Here is a 21,331-nt window from a genome sequence, read left to right as displayed (position 1 = left end):
ACTAGGAGAAAGATCGATAGCGCACTACTTCTTTACGCGGTACATCGACTTTGGTAACAGAAGAGGAAAATTGAATGTATTACACCACGTTTCGTGTTACTTATATTACGGCTCTAAGACGAATAAAACAATAACGATCGTGGAACAATAACGGAAAATTATCCTAAACTTATTTCGATGAAACACGCGAAATATCCCGCGTTAAAGGTAATCGTTTCTTCGTGCTACATGTTCGTAGAGACCTAGAGAGCGTATAACATGTCGTCATTTTCTTTGTTATTTCGTTATCATTTTTTGGTATTTTAGCTTCTTGTTTCTTTGGTAGCGTAAAATCACGTAGTATCATAAAAATTACGTTTATGGGATCGTTTGCTGTTTGGGCGGCATTATTTCGTTTGTCTTTCAATTTTTATTCGCACCTTCGCCGTACGAATTATCGAAATATAGCAAGAATCGGCACTATTCTTATATTTGATATTTGCAATATTTAAAATGATCGTTTATTCGAACCATCTACGATCCGAAATATACATATATACACTTTGTATTATTTATCTCTACTTTGTCGCTTCGATCAAATAGCAATACAACAAACCGTTACACGTACTATCCTAAAGAAGAAATTCGACCAACGGTTACATCTACGATCATAGAGAGGAAAAATTTCCGTTTTATCCGCATGTCGTACTGTTCCCATAACTTTGCATTTGTAGATACTCTAGGAATTGCTTTAACCCTTTAGCTTGACGATGTTACCGACGAATGAATTTCGGAAAATATACGCAACTTTGCCTCGTAGAAATATGCAACGGTAGTAGCAGTTTTCAAACAGAAAGGCAACCGAGTGGCATATGGCCTGTACCAAGTAGCTAAACCAGTAGAAATGGGAAAGGGGCAGCGAAGATGTATGATTCGACATAGAGGAAGGAGCGTATGTATCGCGAGCGCGCGGTGTCTGGCGGTACGAACGCCGTTAACATTAACGCGAATCGTATTGGACCGGTCTAGTGAATCGTCGGAATCGATAGTAGTTGCTGTCGTAACGTCACTTTCCTTTGGTCGCGCCGCTGGCCGGTATCGGTGCGGCGACGTTCGCCTCGTTCACGCTAGCGATTCTTGGCGGACTGCGAGACGCGGATCTTCGAGGTTCGCGAGGCGGAGGATTGTTACACGTCGCGTGGTGACCTCCGGCCTCCCAGTCTCGATGTTGACAAAAGGAGCCACAGTATCGCGCTATTCCGCAGCCACCGCACGTTTCCAACGCTGGTCTGCCACAGTTCCAACAACTCTGAAAACCGATTTGACGGTGCGAGCAAACGGTATGATCGGCATCGTGATGACGAAACGCCACATATACTCACAGATCCCGAGACGGTTTGCAATTGCGTCGCTGCTTCCTTCTCGTCTTCGCTGATCGACGGAATCGAGTTGGAAACGGAATTGGTCGGTGTGGTGGCAACGGTCCTAGCGTTCGCATCGACCGCTCCATGGTTACCATGTACTCGAAGGTACGATCCTTGGCGAAGACCGCCGCCGTGGTTTCTTTGAGACAACGGAACATCCAGCATTCGATGAACTCGTAGGCGTTCGTTCGCTCTAGACTCGGCTACCGCCACTCTCACGGCACGCTGTACCTCGGCCATCACGGCCCTCTTCACGGCCTCTTCTAAAAAGACGAGTGAGAACGGCTGGATATTTCGCGTGTTCCATCGAAACCCGTTTGACGAATAGATTACATTCAGACGAAGAAAGAGAAAGAAAATACCAACCGTCTTTCCTCTTCACTTCCGCCACTTTATCCTCGATCGCTCTGATCGTCTGAGCCACGATCTCGCCGGATAATCGTTTCAAGCTACCCTCGCGATCGCCCGTCGAAGATTCTACCTGTGAACCGTTGGTCGATGATGGATTGTTACCGGCAACGGTGGTACCGGTACTGCCGCCATTCTGAGCTGGTACAGTGCTCGTGGCCGCTAAGGGAGGCGCCGTCGTCGACGCTGCGAAACATCCACGAGTCTGTAGTATGGCCAAAGCTTTCTTCGTCTTTTCCACCATACCAAGGATACAGTTCAACATCATATGAATGTTCTTCCATTCGTCGTCCAGGCTTCCGTTTTGCGTTTGCACGTGACTCATTTGTTGCTGCTGCTGCTGCTGTTGCCGAGCCAGGTGATGAGGGCCGGAGAACGCGTTCATCTGATTAATTTGCACGGAACTAGTCGGTATCGAGTTAGAACCGTCACCCTGGCCATGACCATGAGCGTGGCCGTGAGTTTGACCGTGACCGTGACCGTGACCGTGACCGTGACCGTGAGCATGACGATGTCCGAGACCTTGAATCGATCCACTCGATGAATGAAGCGGATGATACCAGCAATAAGGGGAGGAACCGTCGCCAGACGGTTGCTGTTGCGGTTGCGGCGGATGATGATGACTCCATGGATTCGTCAGTCTCTTTCCATAGACCGGAACGTCCTCGAGGAGAGCGCCACCGTTCTCGTAATACCTGCGATATTTCGATCAGGTAAACGAAGTCGTAAACGCGACAACGAGAAGAAAGAGGACGGACGAGGAGACGATCGGTCCCAGAATCGTACGCCGTTGCGTGGTCGCGTACAGCTCGGAGGTGGAATGGAATCGCGAAAGTGGTGGTGCGGAGCAAAGGGAGAATGTAGGCTGCATTAGTAGAACGTTGATAGGTAGGTACTCGAGGCAAGTTTGCCGGTAGTCGAAGGGTAGGGAGTAGGACGGCCGGGGTGTTCGAGAAAGGTGGTGCCCCGATGATATATGGAAACGTCACGAGCAGACATATCGAGAGGAGGCCAGGCTGGCTGCGCCAACGCGCACGTCGCGTTTTGTCGCCTTTGGATTCGCGTCGCGTCGGCGCCCGTTTCTCCAGCCAGGCGAACACATCCTATTCCGACAGGAAATACCAAACATCCTTTATATACGAACGATCGATCGATTCTAGATCACGGTCGACCGCGATCGTCTATTTGCCGAAACATCGGAGTGTTGGCATCGCGCGGACGCGTGAAATCCTTCACCGATCGATCGTTCGACTGCCGAGGGGATTCGATAAGCGAGCCATCGTTTCTCTATTGGTTTGCCAAACACGACTGAGAAATGCAGGCTCCTGGCCAAGATTTTACCGAAACCAGCCGTGCCACGCATCGCCGCGTTTGCGGCTTGGCAAACGTACTACGTACGCGCGCAGGTGCGTGGCGTTCGTTACTCCGTGAATTATCGTTATAGACGAACAAAGATTTCGCGCGGTCGTGTTCGACCGCCAGCAATTTACGCGTCGCGATTTATACGTTGCCGATACGTTCGCAACGTCATCGTCGTTGCGTGGTTATCGAGCGAGCAAATCGATGGAAAAACGAATGAAACGGATCGCGCCGAGAACGATCGGTAACGCGACCCTAAACTTACGGTGTATCGGAGGCGCGTCGCTTCGGTGCGTGCGACGTTCCGCTGGAATAATGATGGAAACCGGACGTAGCGTTGTTCGTGTGCTGAATGGCGCCAATACCAGGGTTCGAATTGGATCGTATGCCGTAATGAGCAGGGCACTGATTGCCGCCGTTTCCACTTGCAGCTCCGTTACCGGCGTACTCTCCGAAGATCTCGACGTGGTCCGACGCAGTCACCAAACCGACAGCCTCCAGAACCGCCGCCTCGTTCGATCGCAAAAACTGCGCGCAACTCTGTGGAAAAGAAAAGCAAACGTGTATTTGATCGTTATCCGTTTTACGAATGCCGACTCGAGGTGACGGTTGAGCGATCGACCGACTCGATCTCCTCGTACTCCGCTCGAAAGAGGAAAAGAAACATCGATCGGCTACGATTCTCCGATATTTCCGAAGGCTGACGACTTTCGCACAAAGTTTCCAACTCGTTACCCTCCTTTAAGCCGCGTACTCGCCAACCTAGGATTTATCGCTTCTAATATCATATCGGAGTTCTTCTCCGTCGGCAGGTTTCTTGCTTTCGCGACTCTCAATTAACACGATCAACGATTGGTAAAGTTACGCGTGTAACAGCACGTTGGATCGAATATCAGCAGCTATTCGCTTCCTTTACGAACGTAGTACACAGAAGGAAAGCAGCGAACGGAAAGGAAGGGTGACGGCTGGCGAAGGAATTAATCGTCGTTACCCCTCGTTCGATATTTTACCGCTAGCTGCCTCGAGAAATGTAAATCCTTCTTATTAATTTGCAATTCGTTACCGCGCTACGACTCGCTCCTCCGTGTTCTTCGGTACACATTTTCCATCCTTTTGTCTTTCACTGATCTCTCTTCTCTTTTCCTCTCTTCTCACCTCCGGATTCATCCGGTCGTCTTCCGTTTTATTTTCGCCGTCTCGAGAGACAAGTACCAGCTGGGAACGGTAACGCGGTCGAAAATCTCTTCCGTTCATTTTTCCAACTAGACTTTATTCTTCGTCCTAATTCAGTCGGAATACGAATCCCAATTTGCTACGATTCGACTCAGGCTTACGTATACACGCGCGTTGTTCTTTCGCTTTGCGTAAATTTCGATCGTCGTTGCAATCGTCGAACGCATCGTAGTTTACGGCAGCGTTTCTTTCAACGTTTCTCACGTGCCACGGTTTATCACCTTTTAATTCGTTAAAAAGGGAAAAAACGAATGGAAAGTATCGAAAGAGAAACAGGAAGCGAACAAACGTGACGTCGTCGACGTGCTTGACGAATCCTGTTTTTCGTTAAGACGCAGACTTTTCGCGTTGGTCTTTATCTTCGATTCGGTCGTCTATCTTTCCGTGAAACAGGCTGGCGCGCCTCACCCACGAGTCGCGAAGTAGCCTGGGAAATTAAAACAGGTCGACAGCCGGTCAGCCCGAGTTCTGTTGATTTTACCCGCTACTCCCGAACGCGTTTGCTCTGCTCCGCCTTCGTTGTAGAAAATTTAGCGACTGTGTGCGTGATATAACTGTAATCTATATCGGAGCACAGCTAGTCGACAGTAACCTTCGAGGCGATAGAAATTTGAATCGGCAGGAAAAAATAAGTAAAATTTCTTTCGAGTTTTTCGCCAGCCGAGTACAAATCCAGCGGAACTCACTTGGTTGGTTGCTCTGGCAGCGTTGCTCAAATCTCTCTGCAAGGATGGCAATTGTTGCTTCAGATGCGGTAGGACGAAACCTTTCAGAGAATAGTTGGTCGCTTCCTGGAGGGCCGAGTGAAATTCCTCCGCTGTCATAGTGCCGCTCTACAAAGAAAAAAAGTCGTCCGTATAGTGGGCTAATTGTCGGAAACAAGAGGCGAGGGTAACTTTACGTTTGTCACGTGCCACGATGTTTTACGATGTAGCAAGGGTAGCAGGTGTCGCGTTTGTGGAACGCACGCGAGCTTCATACGCGCCCGATCACGTTATACGTATTCGAGATATTTGCCAGAGTTTGAACGAGCTCGAGACATCTCGTATCGTTTGGACAACCATGGGATTGTTAGAGCGATTTTCGTTCGTCCCTCTTATTAGAAGTGTCAGAATTTAATCTCGGAATTAAGATTAATAATCTGTGGAAGACGCAATGTTTGCGTTGAAACAATATTATGTGATATTTATTGAACAATTATTACAGGAAATATAAGTGAGTGTTGTGGAATGTAGACAGTAGCTAGTTATTCTCAGACTGACGACTTAGTGACCCATGGCCCTTGAAAAGGTTTCGAACCCCACTCTCTATGCAGTAATGAGTGTGACCTGTGTAGATGTCTGTGTGGCGTCACATGTGGCACGGAACCTTCTAGTAGCTTCCCGACGTGCCCAATATCTTTAGGCTTCTTCCGCCGAATTCTCGAAAGAGCATGCACGCGCTAGCCGCCGCGGTACGTCTCACGAACGCTCGCTAGTGGGGACATCGCCGGGCAACGAAGGAAAGAATCCGTTCGATCAATCACCTCATCTGTATGCGATTGATATCGTTGTATTGCAACAAGAAGAAAAGAGACCAAAAAGGAAATGCAGGAAAAAGAAGAAAGAAAGAAAAGCGATCGTCTAGTTTTATTTGGCGAGAATGCATTGCACGTTGTTCGTCGTTGCTCGGGCCAACTCACGTGTTACGTTCCCTTCGAGGCAACTTCGTCAGCTGGTACGCGCACGTTGCTTATGCTCGGGTCGGTTTACGACTACTCGCGATCGTGCATGCTACGACCGACTAGCAGGAAACACGCGCAGCCACGGATCGCGCTAAATTCGTAAGGTTGGCATCGACGGTAGCGAACCAAAGAAGCGAGGAGAAGAAAACGTGTGACGGATTTACCAGAAGCGCCAACACCAGGGTAAGCACAGTGTCGCCGGTGTCAGGAGAGATGCCCGTAGCGAATTTCACGACGGTACCGAGCACGCTCTTGAGCTCACCGTGACCGGCGAAAACACCGGCGATGCATCTGTTGCCGGTGCTAGTAGCAGCGGTGGTGGTGCTGCCGTTGTTGTTCGACGGTGCAGGTACATCGCTTTGCTCTTCCGTCCTGCAGTTGGCCACGGATCCGTTGGCGCTTGCACCGCTGCTAACCACGCTGCCACTGCCAGCGCCGGTACCGCTGCTTCCAGCGGATCCAGTCGCGTCCTCCGATTCGGGTTTGAGGTAGTGCGAGGGTAAAGGACTACCGCTGTCGGAGGACGCCGAGCAAACAACGATCGTTGTTCCTTTGTGATCTGTTCGAGGCGCGCCGTTGCTCTGTTTCGGTTGTCCGATTGCCGGTACCGCGGTTGAAATCTTTTGATGATGAGAGCAGGGCGAATGAACTTCCGGTTGAGCATCTTCTCGCGAGACCTTGTCCCTGGCTGCCGAGGACACTGAAACAAAATATTCGTTGGTTCGTTCGCCACGCTGGACGGAGACGGGATTCGCGCAAGGAGATCGTCAAAGGGGAAAGCTACGATTTGTTTCGTTAAAGTGGGGAGAGAGAGAGAGAGAGAGAGAGAGAGAGAGAGAGAGAACGTTTAACGTTGCAAAGGGACGGGGTGCCCGCAAACGTCCTTTGTGCTCGGTACATCCGGGGAACCGTCAACCACGGACCACGTGAAACGGGCAGGCGAATCGGCCACTCGTTTACAAACGCGTTGATAGGCGCACACACTCGCATCGGTGCGAGGCACAGATGCGCGTCAACCGTGTGCTCTGTGCGTGGGAGCAGCGGATAACATGCAATTACGGGCCGTGTCATCCACCTTGCCTTGTTCCCATTCCGTGTACCGCGCGTTATCTCGCGGAATGCCTCCGGCTTCGTGGTATGCGTGGCAAAACCCGGCGTTCGAATACGTATGCCAATACCGAAAAGTTATACGACGAACGATCTCGCGTCTTGTCGTTTCCTGGCCCTGTCATATTATCGTCTCGCGTGTCTAGCAGCAGAAATCGTCCGATCACGCAACCCTGACTACGCTTAATCGACAAAACGATATTCCTTGTCTTTGGTTTCTTCGCCTACCTTCTCCCTTCGCTGTTCAACGCTCCATCTCGCTACACGCATCTACGCCTCCATCACCGTGCAAACGCGAATCGACGCGACGAACCGTGTAAAACAGGGAAAGGGTCAAACGAAAGAAGGTCGCCGCCGCTACCGTGTCACTGCCACCTGACGTCGGTAGCCAACAGCTAATTACCTGTATCCGAACTCGGGGTAAACTACCTAGAACGCACCTTACGGTCGTCGTGCGACGGCATCGATCGCAAATCCAGTTCGTAATATCGCCCCGCCCAACGACCCCCGATCGAAATTCTTCCTACGTTCGTCGTTCCCGAGGCCCTGAAAACGCGTAAAGGGGACAAGGAACTGGGAAAGAAAACCTGAACAGCGTGTGCATATTTCGGAAAAATCTGCAAGAGAAAATAGAGTAACGAGAAGATTCGCGGACGACGATTCGTAGCCGTAAATTATTGGAAACTCTTGCACGAAGCGGTTATCGACAGAAATCGGTTAGTTGGGAGAGAAAAGCGTTCCAAGAAACGCGTATCTCGCGGTAGCAGCGGTGACGGCGGCGGCGGCGGCGGCGGTAGCTTCGGCAGCACCTGGAGCACACGGGAGAAGCAGCGTGGAGGCGGTTCGTTGTCTTCGTAGACGACCGTTGCACGAGTACCAAGGGAGATCGATAAAGCGCACGTGCTCCACTCGGCTGAGAGTCCCTGGGTGGAAGTAAGTACGCTGGGACTCAGCTGTCGCCTCCTAATTGCCGGGACAATGCAACAGATGGCTTTGATCGCAATCCCTTCCTAGCCGCACCCCATGCTCCCCTATTCGCCTCTCCCCCTTCTCCCTTTCTTCTCTCTGCACCGTCTCTTTCGACTCATTTTTCCGTCTTTTTTCTTGCCTGTCTCTCCCGATTTTCCGAATGCTCGTATCGCTCACGGTACCACCTATCGCATCCTCGATCTCTCTTCGCTGTATCGTAAGCAACGAGGTGGTTACCCGCTATAAGGTACGAATACGACGCGTCGTCGTACAGATCCAGCGAAATCGGATTTACTAACGCGAAGTTTAACGCGTTCGCGTTCGATTCGTATCCCGGAGGAAAGTTTCACGGGGAATCGCGTGTGTTACGTCTGCTGAAAAGAAAGATAGATGCGTTCTGTACGCTGTAAGCATATCCGGAAGAAGAAGGTGCGAGGAAGGGAACGGGCGCGCGACTACGAGCCGTGGTACGGGTGACTACGAGCCGTGGTACGGGCGACTATCGCAAAATACCTCGAACGGCAGCGTCGGGGATGCCGACGGTGTACCGGATATGATATCAGCCTCGAGCAGAATCCCGCTGGAAGCGTTGGACGTGCCTTATCGCGTCTGGTCCAGGCAGTCAGCCGGTTCCACCAACAGACCTAACCAACACACCGAGGCCGACCAACCAACCACCCGGCCTCGCTGACTGTTCGCAGGAGTTTCCGCGTCGACCGTTCTACGATCACGCACACACGTTTCCGTTGGCTTACGGTGCACGTGCTCCACTTTGCGCCATCTTTTCTTTTTCTCGTTTTCTGCCCCCGCCCCCCCCTCTTCCGTACGACCATGCTCTTCTACGAGCAAACGCGGTCGCGCTTATGTCAAACTTACCGAACAGATTTCGGAGGAAATCTGGCACGCGTGTCCCCGATCATCCAACCAGCCGTCGCACGCGTGTGTTCCACGAACTTGGCAGAATCCAAAAAACAATCGATTACGAATACGAGACAGGAGGATGGAAGCCTGTTCGGACGAACGGACCGTGACAGGCCTTTGACGAGAGAAGCGGCGCGGCCTTTTTTCCCCCAGCCCCGTTCCCAAAGTAGCTGCGGGCTCCAGTAGCCCGTCTGCTAGATAACCTGTTCAGTCTGAACGTACGATTCGAACGAGAGCACGGTCGCGGACTAGATATACGGGTACCCCTATGCAATATCCCGAACTAACGTTCGATGCGCCCACAGCTAACCCGACCGAACGTTTTCGCGCGCCAACGCTCGAAACACGCGCGGATGTATTCCTCCTTCTCCACTGTCCTTTCTCTTTCTCTTTTTCTTTCTCTTTTTCTTTCTCTCGGACATCCATCGTGGCCGACCGTCTGGCGTACGAAGCGGGCGAGTGGTTAGATGTTTTTTGCTCACGGACCATCGCCACAGATTCGATCGGTCGAACGAAGAAAATAGAAAACAACGCACCCTTGATCTTGGTCTTGAGGTCGAGATCGACGGGAAAGGGATCGGCGTTAACCAGGACGGAAGACGCTGGCGCCGATAGATGACAAACTACGCCGGTAGATTGGTGCAGCGTAGAGGTGGTCGCTGGTGACGATACGTTCGGTACGGTGGTCGGTGGAGTGGTAGCGACGCTGGGAACTACGCCGCCGGTACCGTTGACGATCGTGCTCGAGTTGGGCGGCGTTACGATGCTCGCGACGGTTGCCAGCGACGTTGACGTTGTCGCCGTCGTAGTCGTCGTCGTCGTGGTCGTCGTCATGCTCGTCGTCGTAGTCGTCGTCGTGGTCGTTGTCTTCGTGGTCGCGGTCGTCGTCGTCGTTGGCGTCGTCATCGTTGTTGTCGCTGTCGCGGTCGCCGACGACGCTTCCGACGATTGTTGGTAACCGAAGTATTCCTTGGCCTCTTCCTTCACCTTGTGCAGGGGAGTACTGGTAGTTGCCATTCCATCCTCCACCTTCATGCTCTCGTCACCCGACTTCTTGCCTGTTCAACATGCGATCCATTGATTCGCTATTTTTTCGACGAGCGCGTATACGCGTTTATTCTTACCGAAAAGAGGAAAAATAGCCGCGAGCTATCTAAGGCTAGACTCGGTCGGCGCGTGGAACGCGTTCGACAAAGCCCCGCGGAGATCGGAGAAGGAACCAAGCCGAAGATACAGGCGGGCGATCGCGCGTCCGACCGCGATTCGTATTTGATCGATTCCATTTCGCGATTACCTCGACGCGCCGTGTCGCATCGCGCCGTGCCTCGGCGGTCGCATATTTCGCGTACGTGCTCAGCAACTAGCAGCCGACCGCGCATACCGATGACCGATTTTAATGGAAGCGGCAGTTTTACAAACCAGCCGGGATCTATCGCGATTCGGCGATTCGACGACTCGCTCTGAATATCCAAATAATTGAACGTTGCAGAGCGGCGAACCGAATAAATAACGGCCGTTAAGCGCGCGATTAAACGGAGAATACAGGGACGATCGCCGACAAGCGATTCCGTCTCGAAACGAAATTCCTACATCATCTTTTCCGATTGTCGAGGGGAAAAGGGGAAACCTATAGTCGCGATGTTTCGCAATTCGGAAAGTGGAACATCGAAATGGAAGCTAGAGCGTGGAGGTAACCGTAGACGCGGGACTGCCTTCGGGGTAGCACATGGTCTCGTTATTAACGCGAAATGCAAAGAGGAAAGGAAAGTGGCCGAGTGGTCGATGTCGCCGCTTTTCTCCACGCGAATCGTAAAAACGATAACGAGCCCCCGATCGCGATCATCGACCGAATTGCCGAATAAATTAACGGCATCGTCGATCGCCTGGAGCAAACTGCTTCTACGGCATAGAATTTCATTGAAATTAACACGGCGACGCCAGCGATCGACCTACGCGGCGCTTTAACGTCCGGGCAAAGTTTTCGAGCGTTGCAGAAAAGTAATTATCCGGATTAATTTCCACGTTGACCGTAACGAGGGACGCGCGGCGAGGTGGGATAGCGGCGAGGATACCGGAGGTGGGAGCGGTTTGCGAGTCGCGCGTACCGCTCTACGGCAACGCGATGCCGTGTACGATTGCATATCGTTGGAAACGGTATCGGTGCGTCGATCGGTTCACGAACGATATTCATTGGTGGATCGCGCGCGCGAAATCCTACGAACGCGATGGTTGAACGCGACTCGCTGGAAAGCGCGTAACACGCTCAACCTGTCGACCGGCCTTTATCGCGACAGATGGCTCGGATAATTTTAATCGCCGTCACGGCCCATCTCTCCTTCTGTTGTTACAGATGTCTGCAATTTACGCGACCCGGTTGTCGCAAGTCGCAAGTGTTTCCACGTATATACGTGTCGCTGGTCGACTCTGTCGAGAGTAATTAGCTCGGAAAATCCATGCCGACTATTCGTAGCTGACCCTTTCGATCTATCGAATATCGCGAGTCGACGTGGGTGGAATCGATCGGCGTTTCGGAAAAGCGAGAGAAAAGAGAGGAAGAGGGAGGAGAGAAGGAAAAGGGGCCGGGGGTAGATGCGCGGCCACGGCAATTCGTTAAGACGCTTAGTTAAGCAAACAAGAGCGCAGAGTCGGTGGGAAACGATATACGTGCCATGGCAGAAAATCCAAGGCTCTACCGTCGGTAATTGCGCGCAGCTGTGTTGTGCGCACGGGGATACGAACGCGAGCTCACGTACGCTTTTTTTCCCGATCGAACCGCGCCGCGTCGAAGGATTCTCGTTCGCGCGACCCTTTCCCGCGGAACGTTTTCCCCGCTACGCTTTCCCTGGAGAGAGCAACGAGCATCGAACGAGCGAAGGACGCGTAAGTCCTTCTGCGAGATAGCTAAGACAACGCCGACGACAAAGAGTAGGTTTGGATCGATCGCGAACACGTTTCAAAGGAAACGACTTCGCCATCGCGGCAGACTGCGCTTGTGTTTATACATATGTCCTGCACATGGTACGGTGCTCGTCGGAGAGGAGATGGCGCACGCCCGCGCGGCCGGATAGGAACGCAATTTCCAATATTAGAACGGGCAACCAAGAGGAAGCTGCCAGGCAACCGGACCAGATGTCTGCCGTACTGAAAGACCGCGTCGCGTACGTTTGGCTTCCTTTCATTACAAAAATGTCACGCACAGCCATCGTGTGTCTTCTTGCTCGCACCGGCCTTTGACGGAGGCGCTTTCCCCCACTCTTCCGCTCGCCTCCTTCACCCTCTTGTTCGACCTCTGTGCGCGTCATCGCGTAACGAAGAATCGCCGCGGAGCACGCGATCGAATGGCATACCTTTGTCGAGGGCAAATCTCGACCGGAGGTTGCCAAAGCGCGACTATCACTTTTCCCACCGCAAAACGCTCGTTTCGCCGCTGGCAAGAACCTCGGCCGGGGCAACCAGTTGCGAAGCTCGAACTCGTTCGCGTTACGAAGATGTCACGAGCAGACAAAGGTCGCGTTCAGCTCGGCATTTGACGTTTCGCTCGTTGCGCTCGCCCACCTATCCGGCTTCACGGTCGGCTCTTCGCCCGGGGAAAGCCATGAGAAATTGCGGTGTACCGAAAAAAGTGCGCGTGCAGCGAATTACGCGTTTACCAAACGTATCCCCCTCCCCTAACCTGTTCGGTATCTCTGTTATTTCAGCAGGATTTCTTCTTCCGCAAGACTTTTTATTATCATCGTCGACACATTGTTGCGCGCTTAATCGATTTGCCCGCGTTTTCCTGCCGCATCTCGTCGAGAAAAACTTCGTCCAACAACAAGCGTGCAAACCGGCCATCGTTGCAACACCTACTCGCGCTGTAAAAATCATCGATTTTCTTTGAAGCGTCGAACTTGTCCACGATAGCTGACCAGCTCCGTTGATTGGCACAGGATATGCCAGGTTTACCAGGTAGCGCGGAGAGAAAGCGCGGCTAGGGTCGAGCGGGCAAAGAGCAAAAGAAAACGAGAGAACAAGGCTTGGCAGGGAAAGGAAAAAGAAGGAGAGAGAGAGAGAGAGAGGGAGAGAGAAGGCGCGCAAGATTAATAATATAGGAAAGCCAAAGCTATGCCACCCTCCGACGAGCTTTCCTCTGCCTCACTTCTGTTACCAACAGTTAATCGATATAATACTTGAGATGAGAGTATAGCGGGCCAACGCTAGCGCGTGTCTCGTGCTGCTACGTATGGACGCACACGCGACTGAATTTGCGTCCACGAGCACAACCGATCGCGTTTCCGTGTTCGCCGCTTCCCGTTATCCACAAACGTCCATTGCGTGTTAATCGGATTCGCCGAGTACGCCAAGTCGATGGCTCTTCCCCGATCGATCGATCGATCGATCCGGTTCAAAGTGCAACGTGCACGCCACGCGTTAAGCTACCAACGTTTCGCGATCCGATTCTCCGATTCTGCGTCGTGACTCGATTTCTTTCGAAAACTCGGAAACGTCGCTACAGGAACGACAGCGGAAAATTTATATAGAAAAGTTGCGTCGTTTCATTCGCTTCGAACGCAACTAGCTGCAACTTTTCTCGTTCTAATGTTTACGACCTCTGGAAGAATTTAAAGCGTCGCTAATCGAAAATCGGAAGAATTTAGTCGTCTGCCGAGGTGCCGGGTTCGGGCTCGAGCAACGGGTGTGCGCGAATATCGCGTATCGTTTGATCGACGGCGAAATGGTTAATGGTCGATGGTTAATCGCGAGGAGGTACGCCATCGATTATTGACAAATATCGTGCGAAACGATGCACCTGGCGCTTTTCCTACTTCGCTTTTCTACTCACTGGTAGCCTATCTATTTCATTTCTCGAAAAAGGACCGAGTTTCCTCGAGCATCGGTTCGGCTGGTTGCCTTCCGCCGTTCCTCTCTTCCTTTCGTTCGACACACACGTGCGCGCACGAGACTTTCGTCCGTTTACTTTGACGAGAACGGCCTTACGACGGTCGTGTTTCGTCTTATTCGGACAGTATCGCCGCGTTCGTTTCGTCGTTCTTCTCTTTTTTCCATTGGACCGCGTTGCTTTGTCGTCAATGCGAAAGGCAAAGTAGTTGGGTTTTTAAATAGATTCGAACTCGTCGAACACCGTCGAGCACGATACGCGTGAAATTTACTCGTTTCAAAGCTACTAGAATCGAGAAGATCCGCCTACCTCTTTCGATCACCGATCGAGGGCTTTCGGTCCTGTCAGCCTGACGATCAACCTTCGGGAAATCCAAAAGGGCTGCAGCACGAAACGGACCGCGCGATTTCTCGATCGTCGACGTCACCGTCGGTCACCGGCGGCACCGATCTAGCGAAATCGTCGCGATCGGCGCGTGACCACCACAACCACGCGTTTCATCGCGTCCACCGTTTCCCTTTGCAAACGATCGCGAACGATCGAACGACGGCAGCAGCGGTAGAACCGCGAGGCGCGAACAGAAAGTGAAGAGCGGAGACAACGAGGAAATTTCGCGGGCGAGAAACAGAGCGTGCGCGATAGGAAGGAACGCGAAGCACGGACGGCTGTCGCCAGCCGACTGAACGTCTCGTCGCGCCGGAGAACTGGAAGAACGGCGCCGACCGGAGGTGGACGAGGAAGAGAGGTGGTGGCTTGCAATCTCTACCACGCAACCTCTACTCTCGCTCCGTAGCTGCACCGGCAATTCTGCCGTCCACCGTCCTCTGGACCATCGAAACAATCGGCCAGGAACAGGCGGGAACCGAGAGATACGCGACACTCGTTACGATCTTCTCGGTTTTCCATTGAAATTTTCATCGACTGGATCGTAACGGATCCAAGAACTCACCACCACGCCCGATGGCCGGTGATCGCAAAACTAAATTCAAGGTAGACGTATTTACGCGTTTGAAAGCTGCGCGAGCGAACCGCGGTAATACGGCCAGTATATATATGCACGCGTGGTTATCGTAAACGGGCTAGTTTGCTCTTGACGCGTCGATATATTCTCGCGAAGAAAGTCTCTGCGGTTGAAACTGAGAAATAGCTCGCCATCCTCTCGTCTTCCTTTCCTCTTATTCTCGCGACGATCTTCGTACGTCGCGCCGTATCTCTCCGATCGGCCAATTTTTTGGGTCTCGCGCGACTCGCGTACCACGTGACCGAACCAGAAAACATCGCCGGTAAAAAGGTATAATCGGAAGAAAGAAGAGAGAGAAAGCGAAGTATCGTCCTAGTTCCGTGTATCGATTCTGCTTCTGTCGATATCGAACTCGTACACGTGTACATCGATCGGACATTCGATATCGTGATCGATCGGCTCTTCGTTTAGAACGTGACAACAACGTTCGCGGACGCTTCAAACTTGTAAGTATCGTGCACGCAATCGAAATCCGTGACCATGGCCACGCTTCTCTATACTCCGGACCAACACCAACTATCTATACGCGTATGCGCGCTAGATAGAATATCTCTCTATCCCTGTCCCTGCCCCTGCTTATCGGCACGAATTCATGCGCGACCACACCAACACACGCGCGCCGCTCTACCGGCCTATTATACGTATTATTAGCACTCCGTCACGGTCCTGTCATCGGCATGTACGCTCCTCTACGTGCGCGCGTCATCGCGCCGAAATTCCTGAATAACCTCCACACCGTTTTCCGTACCTCTATCTTCCGTCAATTTTCAACGGGCCCCGTTTCCCACTTTTCCTTCCGTATCGAACAAAGATCGTCGCCTCGAATCCATACGACGTAACAACGAGTCATCCCTCCAATCGTAAGAAATCAGAGTCGCATATATCGTTTCTCGATGCTTACCGGCTCGCGATTATTCGTAGAGGAATTATGAGCACGACTGTTAGTAGAAGGAAAAATCGCATCGTGCCCGATAGTCGGACGTGTTATTGCTATTCGCGCGCGATTGAATTGCGTTAGGATTTCGACGCAAAGTTCGATACGTCGAACAAGTAATCGTAAGTTTCAGCGACGGCTGATGCCGTCATTCGCAGGCAAACGAATCTTGCGTTTTACACGCCGATTGGAACGTACCGATGCGCGCACTCGTAATTTACGACTTATCGGCTCTGATCCGAGTAATTTTCGCGCTTGTGAAAATTATACCGACGTAGCTCGTGTTCGTCCAACGAATTTCCTCTCCTCGCCCTCTCTCTCTCTCTCTCTCTCTCTCTTCGTTTATCCCTACCCACCACCTCCCCTTCCCTCTTTTCGCTATCTCACTCACTCTCCCTTCCACCATACCGTGGAAGTGACGCACAAAATCGCGCTGCCGGCACGGGCTGGCTTGTACCGAGATGTCGATACCACGAAGAGCGGATGTCAATAGCACGAAGTCACTCCTTTCGCGAGAGAGAAACCGCGTCAGCCGATTTTACAGCATTTTCGCGGTACTGTGTAGAAAAACGCACAACCGTATTGTTGCTCGATCGACGATCCCCCGATCGGAATATGCGTTTGCGTAGCTATCCGCGAAAATCGATCGCGCCACGAATCCAACTTGCGGAATGAAAGGGCCAACTTTTTAACGAAAACTTTTCCAAACCTTAGTTTTCTAAGCTTCTGGAAACTCGTGTCCGCTAGAAGCTGCACGCCGCGCCGCTCGTTCGCCGGATCGACCCTCTTGGAAACGTTCGATCCGGACCACTGTTTCTGACACCCTTCATCGAGTTAACGGGTATGCCTCGGTCGTGCTTTTCTATTACTTTGCGCCGCTCAAAAACGGATTCCGCTGTGTCCGTGACGCAGAATTATCAAGATCAAGTACAGTCTTGACGACAAAGCGTTGCACCACGAGTGCTGGTGCATGCAAACTATCGCGACACCGAAATTTCCATGTCTCTCGCACTTTACGACTCTTTCCATGCCGTGCCCCTCTCAACAGATTCAAAGAGGCTCCTTCTCCGAATAATTACACGACTAGCTTCGTTGTGTCTCGCGTTCACAAAGAACGCGTATTGTATTACGCTACGTATACTTGCTATACAGTCTGGCTGCTATACAGTGTGGCCGCGGTAAAAACGAGAGCGACTATCGAACGAAACAGGTGAGCCGGATAAAATTAAACAGCTGTTTCCTCGTTTTACCGAGCCATCGGCAGTTTAGCTTCTTCTTCCTGGGCTCGCGTCCCTCTTCCATCCGGATATATCACGTATCATCTATTCGTTTGCTTATGGTTTGTCCGACTGAATCATCGTGAAGCTCTTGAAATTCTCTCGCGTGAAATCGATTAAATCCGTCGATTCGTTGTTTTATAAAATGTGCCTACGATACATGTTGTTTAAACCTTTTCTCTGTGTCTTTCATTCTATATCTTACGATACATCTTTACCGTAGTAAAATATTCATCTGAGTGTTGTTTCGAGTATCGAATTGTTATTTGTTCGTACAATGTAAGAAGTTGAATCGAGCATGGCGTAGTGAAAAATTGTGCTCGGAAAATTTATCATCTTATTTTAAAATGCCGAAACGTCCTCGAAAATGGAATAGAGCGAGAGAGAAGACGAGAGAAAGAGAAATTGAGAAACGGATAGAAAACAGCTGAGACGCAGCTGGTTTCTGGCATCGCGACGGCTGGCGTCTTCCGCGCGAAGAACGTCGCGCCTGCCTTCTGTATATACGTGCATATGTGTGACGTGTGTGTATAGTACAAACCATCCATGGTAGAAAGCAGAATCGAAATCGCTCCTCAAAAAACATATTTAGAGGAGAAACAATAAACGATTTTGAAAAGTTTTACAATTCGTGTCAGAAATACGAATGAGAAAAATATAGAAAGAACACTTATGTAAAAGGCAGAGGAATGTTTACATTAAAAAATTAACATAGATGAGTTGATTCCGTTAATAAAGTTCACTTCAAAAAATGGCCTGTTTTAACGTATATTCTTTCAATGGCCCGTACCTCTAATGGACTCGTTGCTTGTCATGGTCCTCATCGGCACCTGTTATGTATAAGTAGAAACACCGTCCTAACTATTCGAGTGTCGATATTTGATACGACGTATTGTGCGCGATAATTTGCAACTGCTGTGTAAACTGACTTCGTCTATTAATCCTAACGATATTCGCGCGCGAGACGTCCAGCCAAACTTTCTTGTTCACATCTTTACCGACATCTCTGAGCTTTAACGAAAACTACGAGTCACCGGTAAAATCGATGCCGTTCGAACATATTTCCGATTATTTCGTTTCTTTAGAAAATATACCATTTTCCTCGCAATATATCCTATAACACGCATTGTACTTACCGCTACGAAATGATCGACTCTTCTACAGTGTACAAATAATACTTTATTATTTCGTCGACACTGACAAAATTCACAGATTTGCAATTTACAAATATGTATACGATTGCGCGTACATCTACTTTTGTACGTTGTGTATAATCGAGACTTTCCAAATTTTCATAGCCGGTTGCCACCGATGGAACTAAACCGTTATTGTCGGCTAACCATTTTCGCGATAACGTTAACGTATAAAATATCAATCTTCCCTTTCCTCTCTTTTTATTATCGTTCTTTTCTCTTTTTTTGAGGGTATTCTTCTTTTTTGTAGTCTTCTAATTTTCTAACTCTGGAACAAATGCTTTAACCAGTATCGGACGTGCAGGACGAAGTTTCGGCGTTACTGTGATCGTTGTTGCTCTCCGTTGATGAACTATCGTTGCTCTTTATTCGTCGTTTCCGCAGCTTTGCAAATTGAAACTCCTCAACCGGCACTGTACATCAACAATTGAAGTCGGTATTAGTTTCGTTTACGTAATTAAATAACGTATTCGGGAAAAGGAACGACCTCGTATACCCTAACGAGTGGGAGATAGATCCAAGTAAATTACGTCTAACAAAATCGAAATATAACATCTGTATTTTTTTCTTTTGTTTTTTTCGTACTATATCTAAAATTCATTTCATTACAGTGTAACTCTTACGTTACAGCCATAGCGTATCGAAATCGCTTTAAACCAACTCGTTAAGCGATACCTTTCTGCTACATTTCGATATCTAACACTCTGCTATCACACGCATCTATCACATACTATGGCTGTAACATGTACATCGTTTTACGCTAACAACGCTTAGAAAGGAATTACCTATGTACCTTTCTACCACAGGACGATAAATACTTAATTGCTTAATATATATCAAAGTGTTGCGTCTCATTGGCGAACCGTTCGACAATAAGACACGTGTGTTATTTACGATACTTTTCATGTTTCTTCAAATTTACAGAAATTTCATTAACTTTATGTACTACACACATACACACATATATATATATATATATGTATATATGTATATATATATATATATATATATATTTCAATTAGGTGTACAAGTCGCAACAAACACATGCGACGTATATTATACGAGTATAAAGGATTTTTAAATAAAAGTGTTGCATCGACCAACTAATCACCTTCTTCTGATCAACTTCGTATTACAATTTATTTATCAAAAAGGATTAACATTGTTGAATATCTTCGCTTATAATTGAATATGTATAATGGCTATCATTATACTTCATTTATTCACTCATAATACTACATACTAAAATTTTTGTCTAACTGAGCGAAGAACATTAAAAGTGGTCGTACAGATAAGTACACATATCACAAATACAAATGTTGAATCTCAATAATTATTTCGTTTGGTTCAACGAATGATTTTAAAAAAATTTAATAAAGGAAATGAAAAGAATAAAAAGTAGAAGCATCGTAAAACTGTAACGACGAATAACTTGTCACAATGTAAGTAAATTTCTTATGCGGTAATACGATTACTTGTACTGCTAGTTTGGTTACCATCAGAATCTGGATCTCGATCCATAACGGTATTAGAGGCGCTTGGTAGTGGTACTATTTCAGGTTCAAGCGGTTTTACAGGGCAATCTACATCTTCGACGATTACTTCTTCTGCTAAACTGCTTCTTACCGCTTCTATGTTAACAAAATATATCACGCTAACATATCATCAACATACCATTATTCACATGTATGTTTTTAAAATAGATTACACATATATGCTTACCATTAAATGCTTGTGGATATTGCTGACTCAGTTTGTTCTTTACGATACGAATTCTTTTGAAAATATAATCCAGATCTCTCTTCATTTCCACTAATAATGTTGTATGTTTTTTAAATTCATTGCCAGCAGTCTTAAATCTATTTATCGACAACTGATTGCAGTTGGTCAACATCTCGTTGGTTTTTTCAAACCTCTGCAACCTGTGAAGCAATAACTTAGTACATAACAGACACAGTAAAAAGATATTGCATATACACTGATACTTGAACAAATATTTGGAAAAGTACTCTTACATTTGCTTTTGTGCTCTTATCATAGATTCTACATCCTGTTGATCAACAATTCCAGCCAAACCCTGGATAAATACCTCTGGCGCTGTATAGTTTTGAAAGCATTCAAAACTTCCAGTATCAGATTCTGGTGTACCTTGTGCCGTTGCCATCTTCTTTCTTTTTTTTTTTTAAATCTCACATAGTATAAATACAATATTTGCTCGTGTACAATCTTAACGCGACCATGTCTTTCTGTCTCAATCAAGTACTCTAATCATATTGCTTCTTTCTATAATAATTTACACGGTAGAGTGTACATTTTATTTTTATAAATCTTCATCGAGTTCGCAATAATAATTGTAGAGAAACAATGTTGACATTATTATGAACTAATTATAAAGGAACCAACTGTAGTTAAATGATGAATCTATAGACGAGTAAGCAATACAATAACATAAGTTTTGTTTGCTTAAAGTTGTACGTCTTTTTTTTTCAGAACTTTTGTCACATATTAACTCAACGTTAGCACGATATATACTAAACACTACATGTGTAATTACTGGAACTGCTCGTTCTTGCTGACTTGGTGATGATCGATGATACATTTACTATTGTATTTACATGGCAGAGACGTCACGTTTCAATTTTACACAAAATCGAAGGAAATAATTTTTTAACAAATAACTTTAATGTTCGCTTTTCAACGTGATTTTATATAATCGAATTCACTGTGTTTTCAATTGAACTAAATGTAGTACGTGGCACGATAGTACATATTAAACAAACCACACGCTTCACCTTCAACAGCTGTTCGAAGTCAAATGTTTTCAAGAAGGTTGGTAGAAGATCCAGCATTCAAATTTCCACAGTGACTGTTGTATCCCAAACCGAAGGTTCGGAAATCTTGTGC

General features: G+C 48.6%; 2 protein-coding genes across 6 annotated transcripts; both read right to left on the bottom strand.

Annotated features, from left to right (window-relative positions):
* Positions 1-136: 136 nt before the first annotated feature.
* On the bottom strand, positions 137-18,288 carry nvy (CBFA2/RUNX1 partner transcriptional co-repressor nervy). Of its 5 annotated transcripts, none has more exons than XM_069116878.1 (8): positions 18,025-18,288; positions 9,660-10,181; positions 6,291-6,826; positions 5,090-5,236; positions 3,436-3,710; positions 1,770-2,506; positions 1,362-1,666; positions 137-1,288 (listed from the first exon to the last, which is right to left on the bottom strand). In XM_069116878.1, the coding sequence occupies exons 1-8, from the start codon at positions 18,056-18,058 to the stop codon at positions 1,046-1,048; spliced, it is 2,799 nt and encodes a 932-aa protein (XP_068972979.1). In that variant the 5' UTR covers positions 18,059-18,288; the 3' UTR covers positions 137-1,045. The 5 variants fall into 5 exon arrangements, with proteins under 5 accessions (XP_068972979.1, XP_068972978.1, XP_068972982.1 ...); XM_069116877.1 differs by lacking the exon at positions 18,025-18,288 and adding an exon at positions 17,208-17,362; XM_069116881.1 differs by lacking the exon at positions 18,025-18,288 and adding an exon at positions 16,667-17,043.
* A 349-nt stretch (positions 18,289-18,637) lies between these two features.
* LOC138181764 (kxDL motif-containing protein CG10681) lies at positions 18,638-20,591 on the bottom strand. Its single transcript, XM_069116905.1, has 4 exons — positions 20,443-20,591; positions 20,150-20,349; positions 19,924-20,058; positions 18,638-18,840 (listed from the first exon to the last, which is right to left on the bottom strand). Exons 1-4 carry the CDS (start codon positions 20,589-20,591, stop codon positions 18,710-18,712), a joined length of 615 nt encoding a protein of 204 aa, XP_068973006.1. The 3' UTR covers positions 18,638-18,709.
* Positions 20,592-21,331: the final 740 nt, after the last annotated feature.

This window comes from Bombus flavifrons, chromosome 7 (assembly GCF_040668555.2).
Source record: "Bombus flavifrons isolate JBK064 chromosome 7, iyBomFlav1_principal, whole genome shotgun sequence".
Taxonomy (NCBI): Eukaryota; Metazoa; Arthropoda; class Insecta; order Hymenoptera; family Apidae; genus Bombus; species Bombus flavifrons.
This window is presented reverse-complemented; position numbering and strand designations above follow the sequence as displayed.

What these genes read in the sequence shown, in the direction of transcription:
- nvy (XM_069116877.1), bottom strand. Translation starts at nt 17,259, where the DNA reads ATGGAAGAGGGACGCGAGCCCAGGAAGAAGAAGCTAAACTGCCGATGG. An exon ending in GCTAAACTGCCGATGGCTCG is followed by an intron (nt 10,182 to 17,207) that starts GTAAAACGAGGA and finishes CATGTTGAACAG; the next exon opens with GCAAGAAGTCGGGTGACGAG. An exon ending in CTGCCAGAGCAACCAACCAA is followed by an intron (nt 3,711 to 5,089) that starts GTGAGTTCCGCT and finishes TCTTTTCCACAG; the next exon opens with AGTTGCGCGCAGTTTTTGCG.
- LOC138181764 (XM_069116905.1), bottom strand. Translation starts at nt 20,591, where the DNA reads ATGGCAACGGCACAAGGTACACCAGAATCTGATACTGGAAGTTTTGAA. An exon ending in ATAAGAGCACAAAAGCAAAT is followed by an intron (nt 20,350 to 20,442) that starts GTAAGAGTACTT and finishes ATTGCTTCACAG; the next exon opens with GTTGCAGAGGTTTGAAAAAA. An exon ending in ATATCCACAAGCATTTAATG is followed by an intron (nt 20,059 to 20,149) that starts GTAAGCATATAT and finishes TTGTTAACATAG; the next exon opens with AAGCGGTAAGAAGCAGTTTA.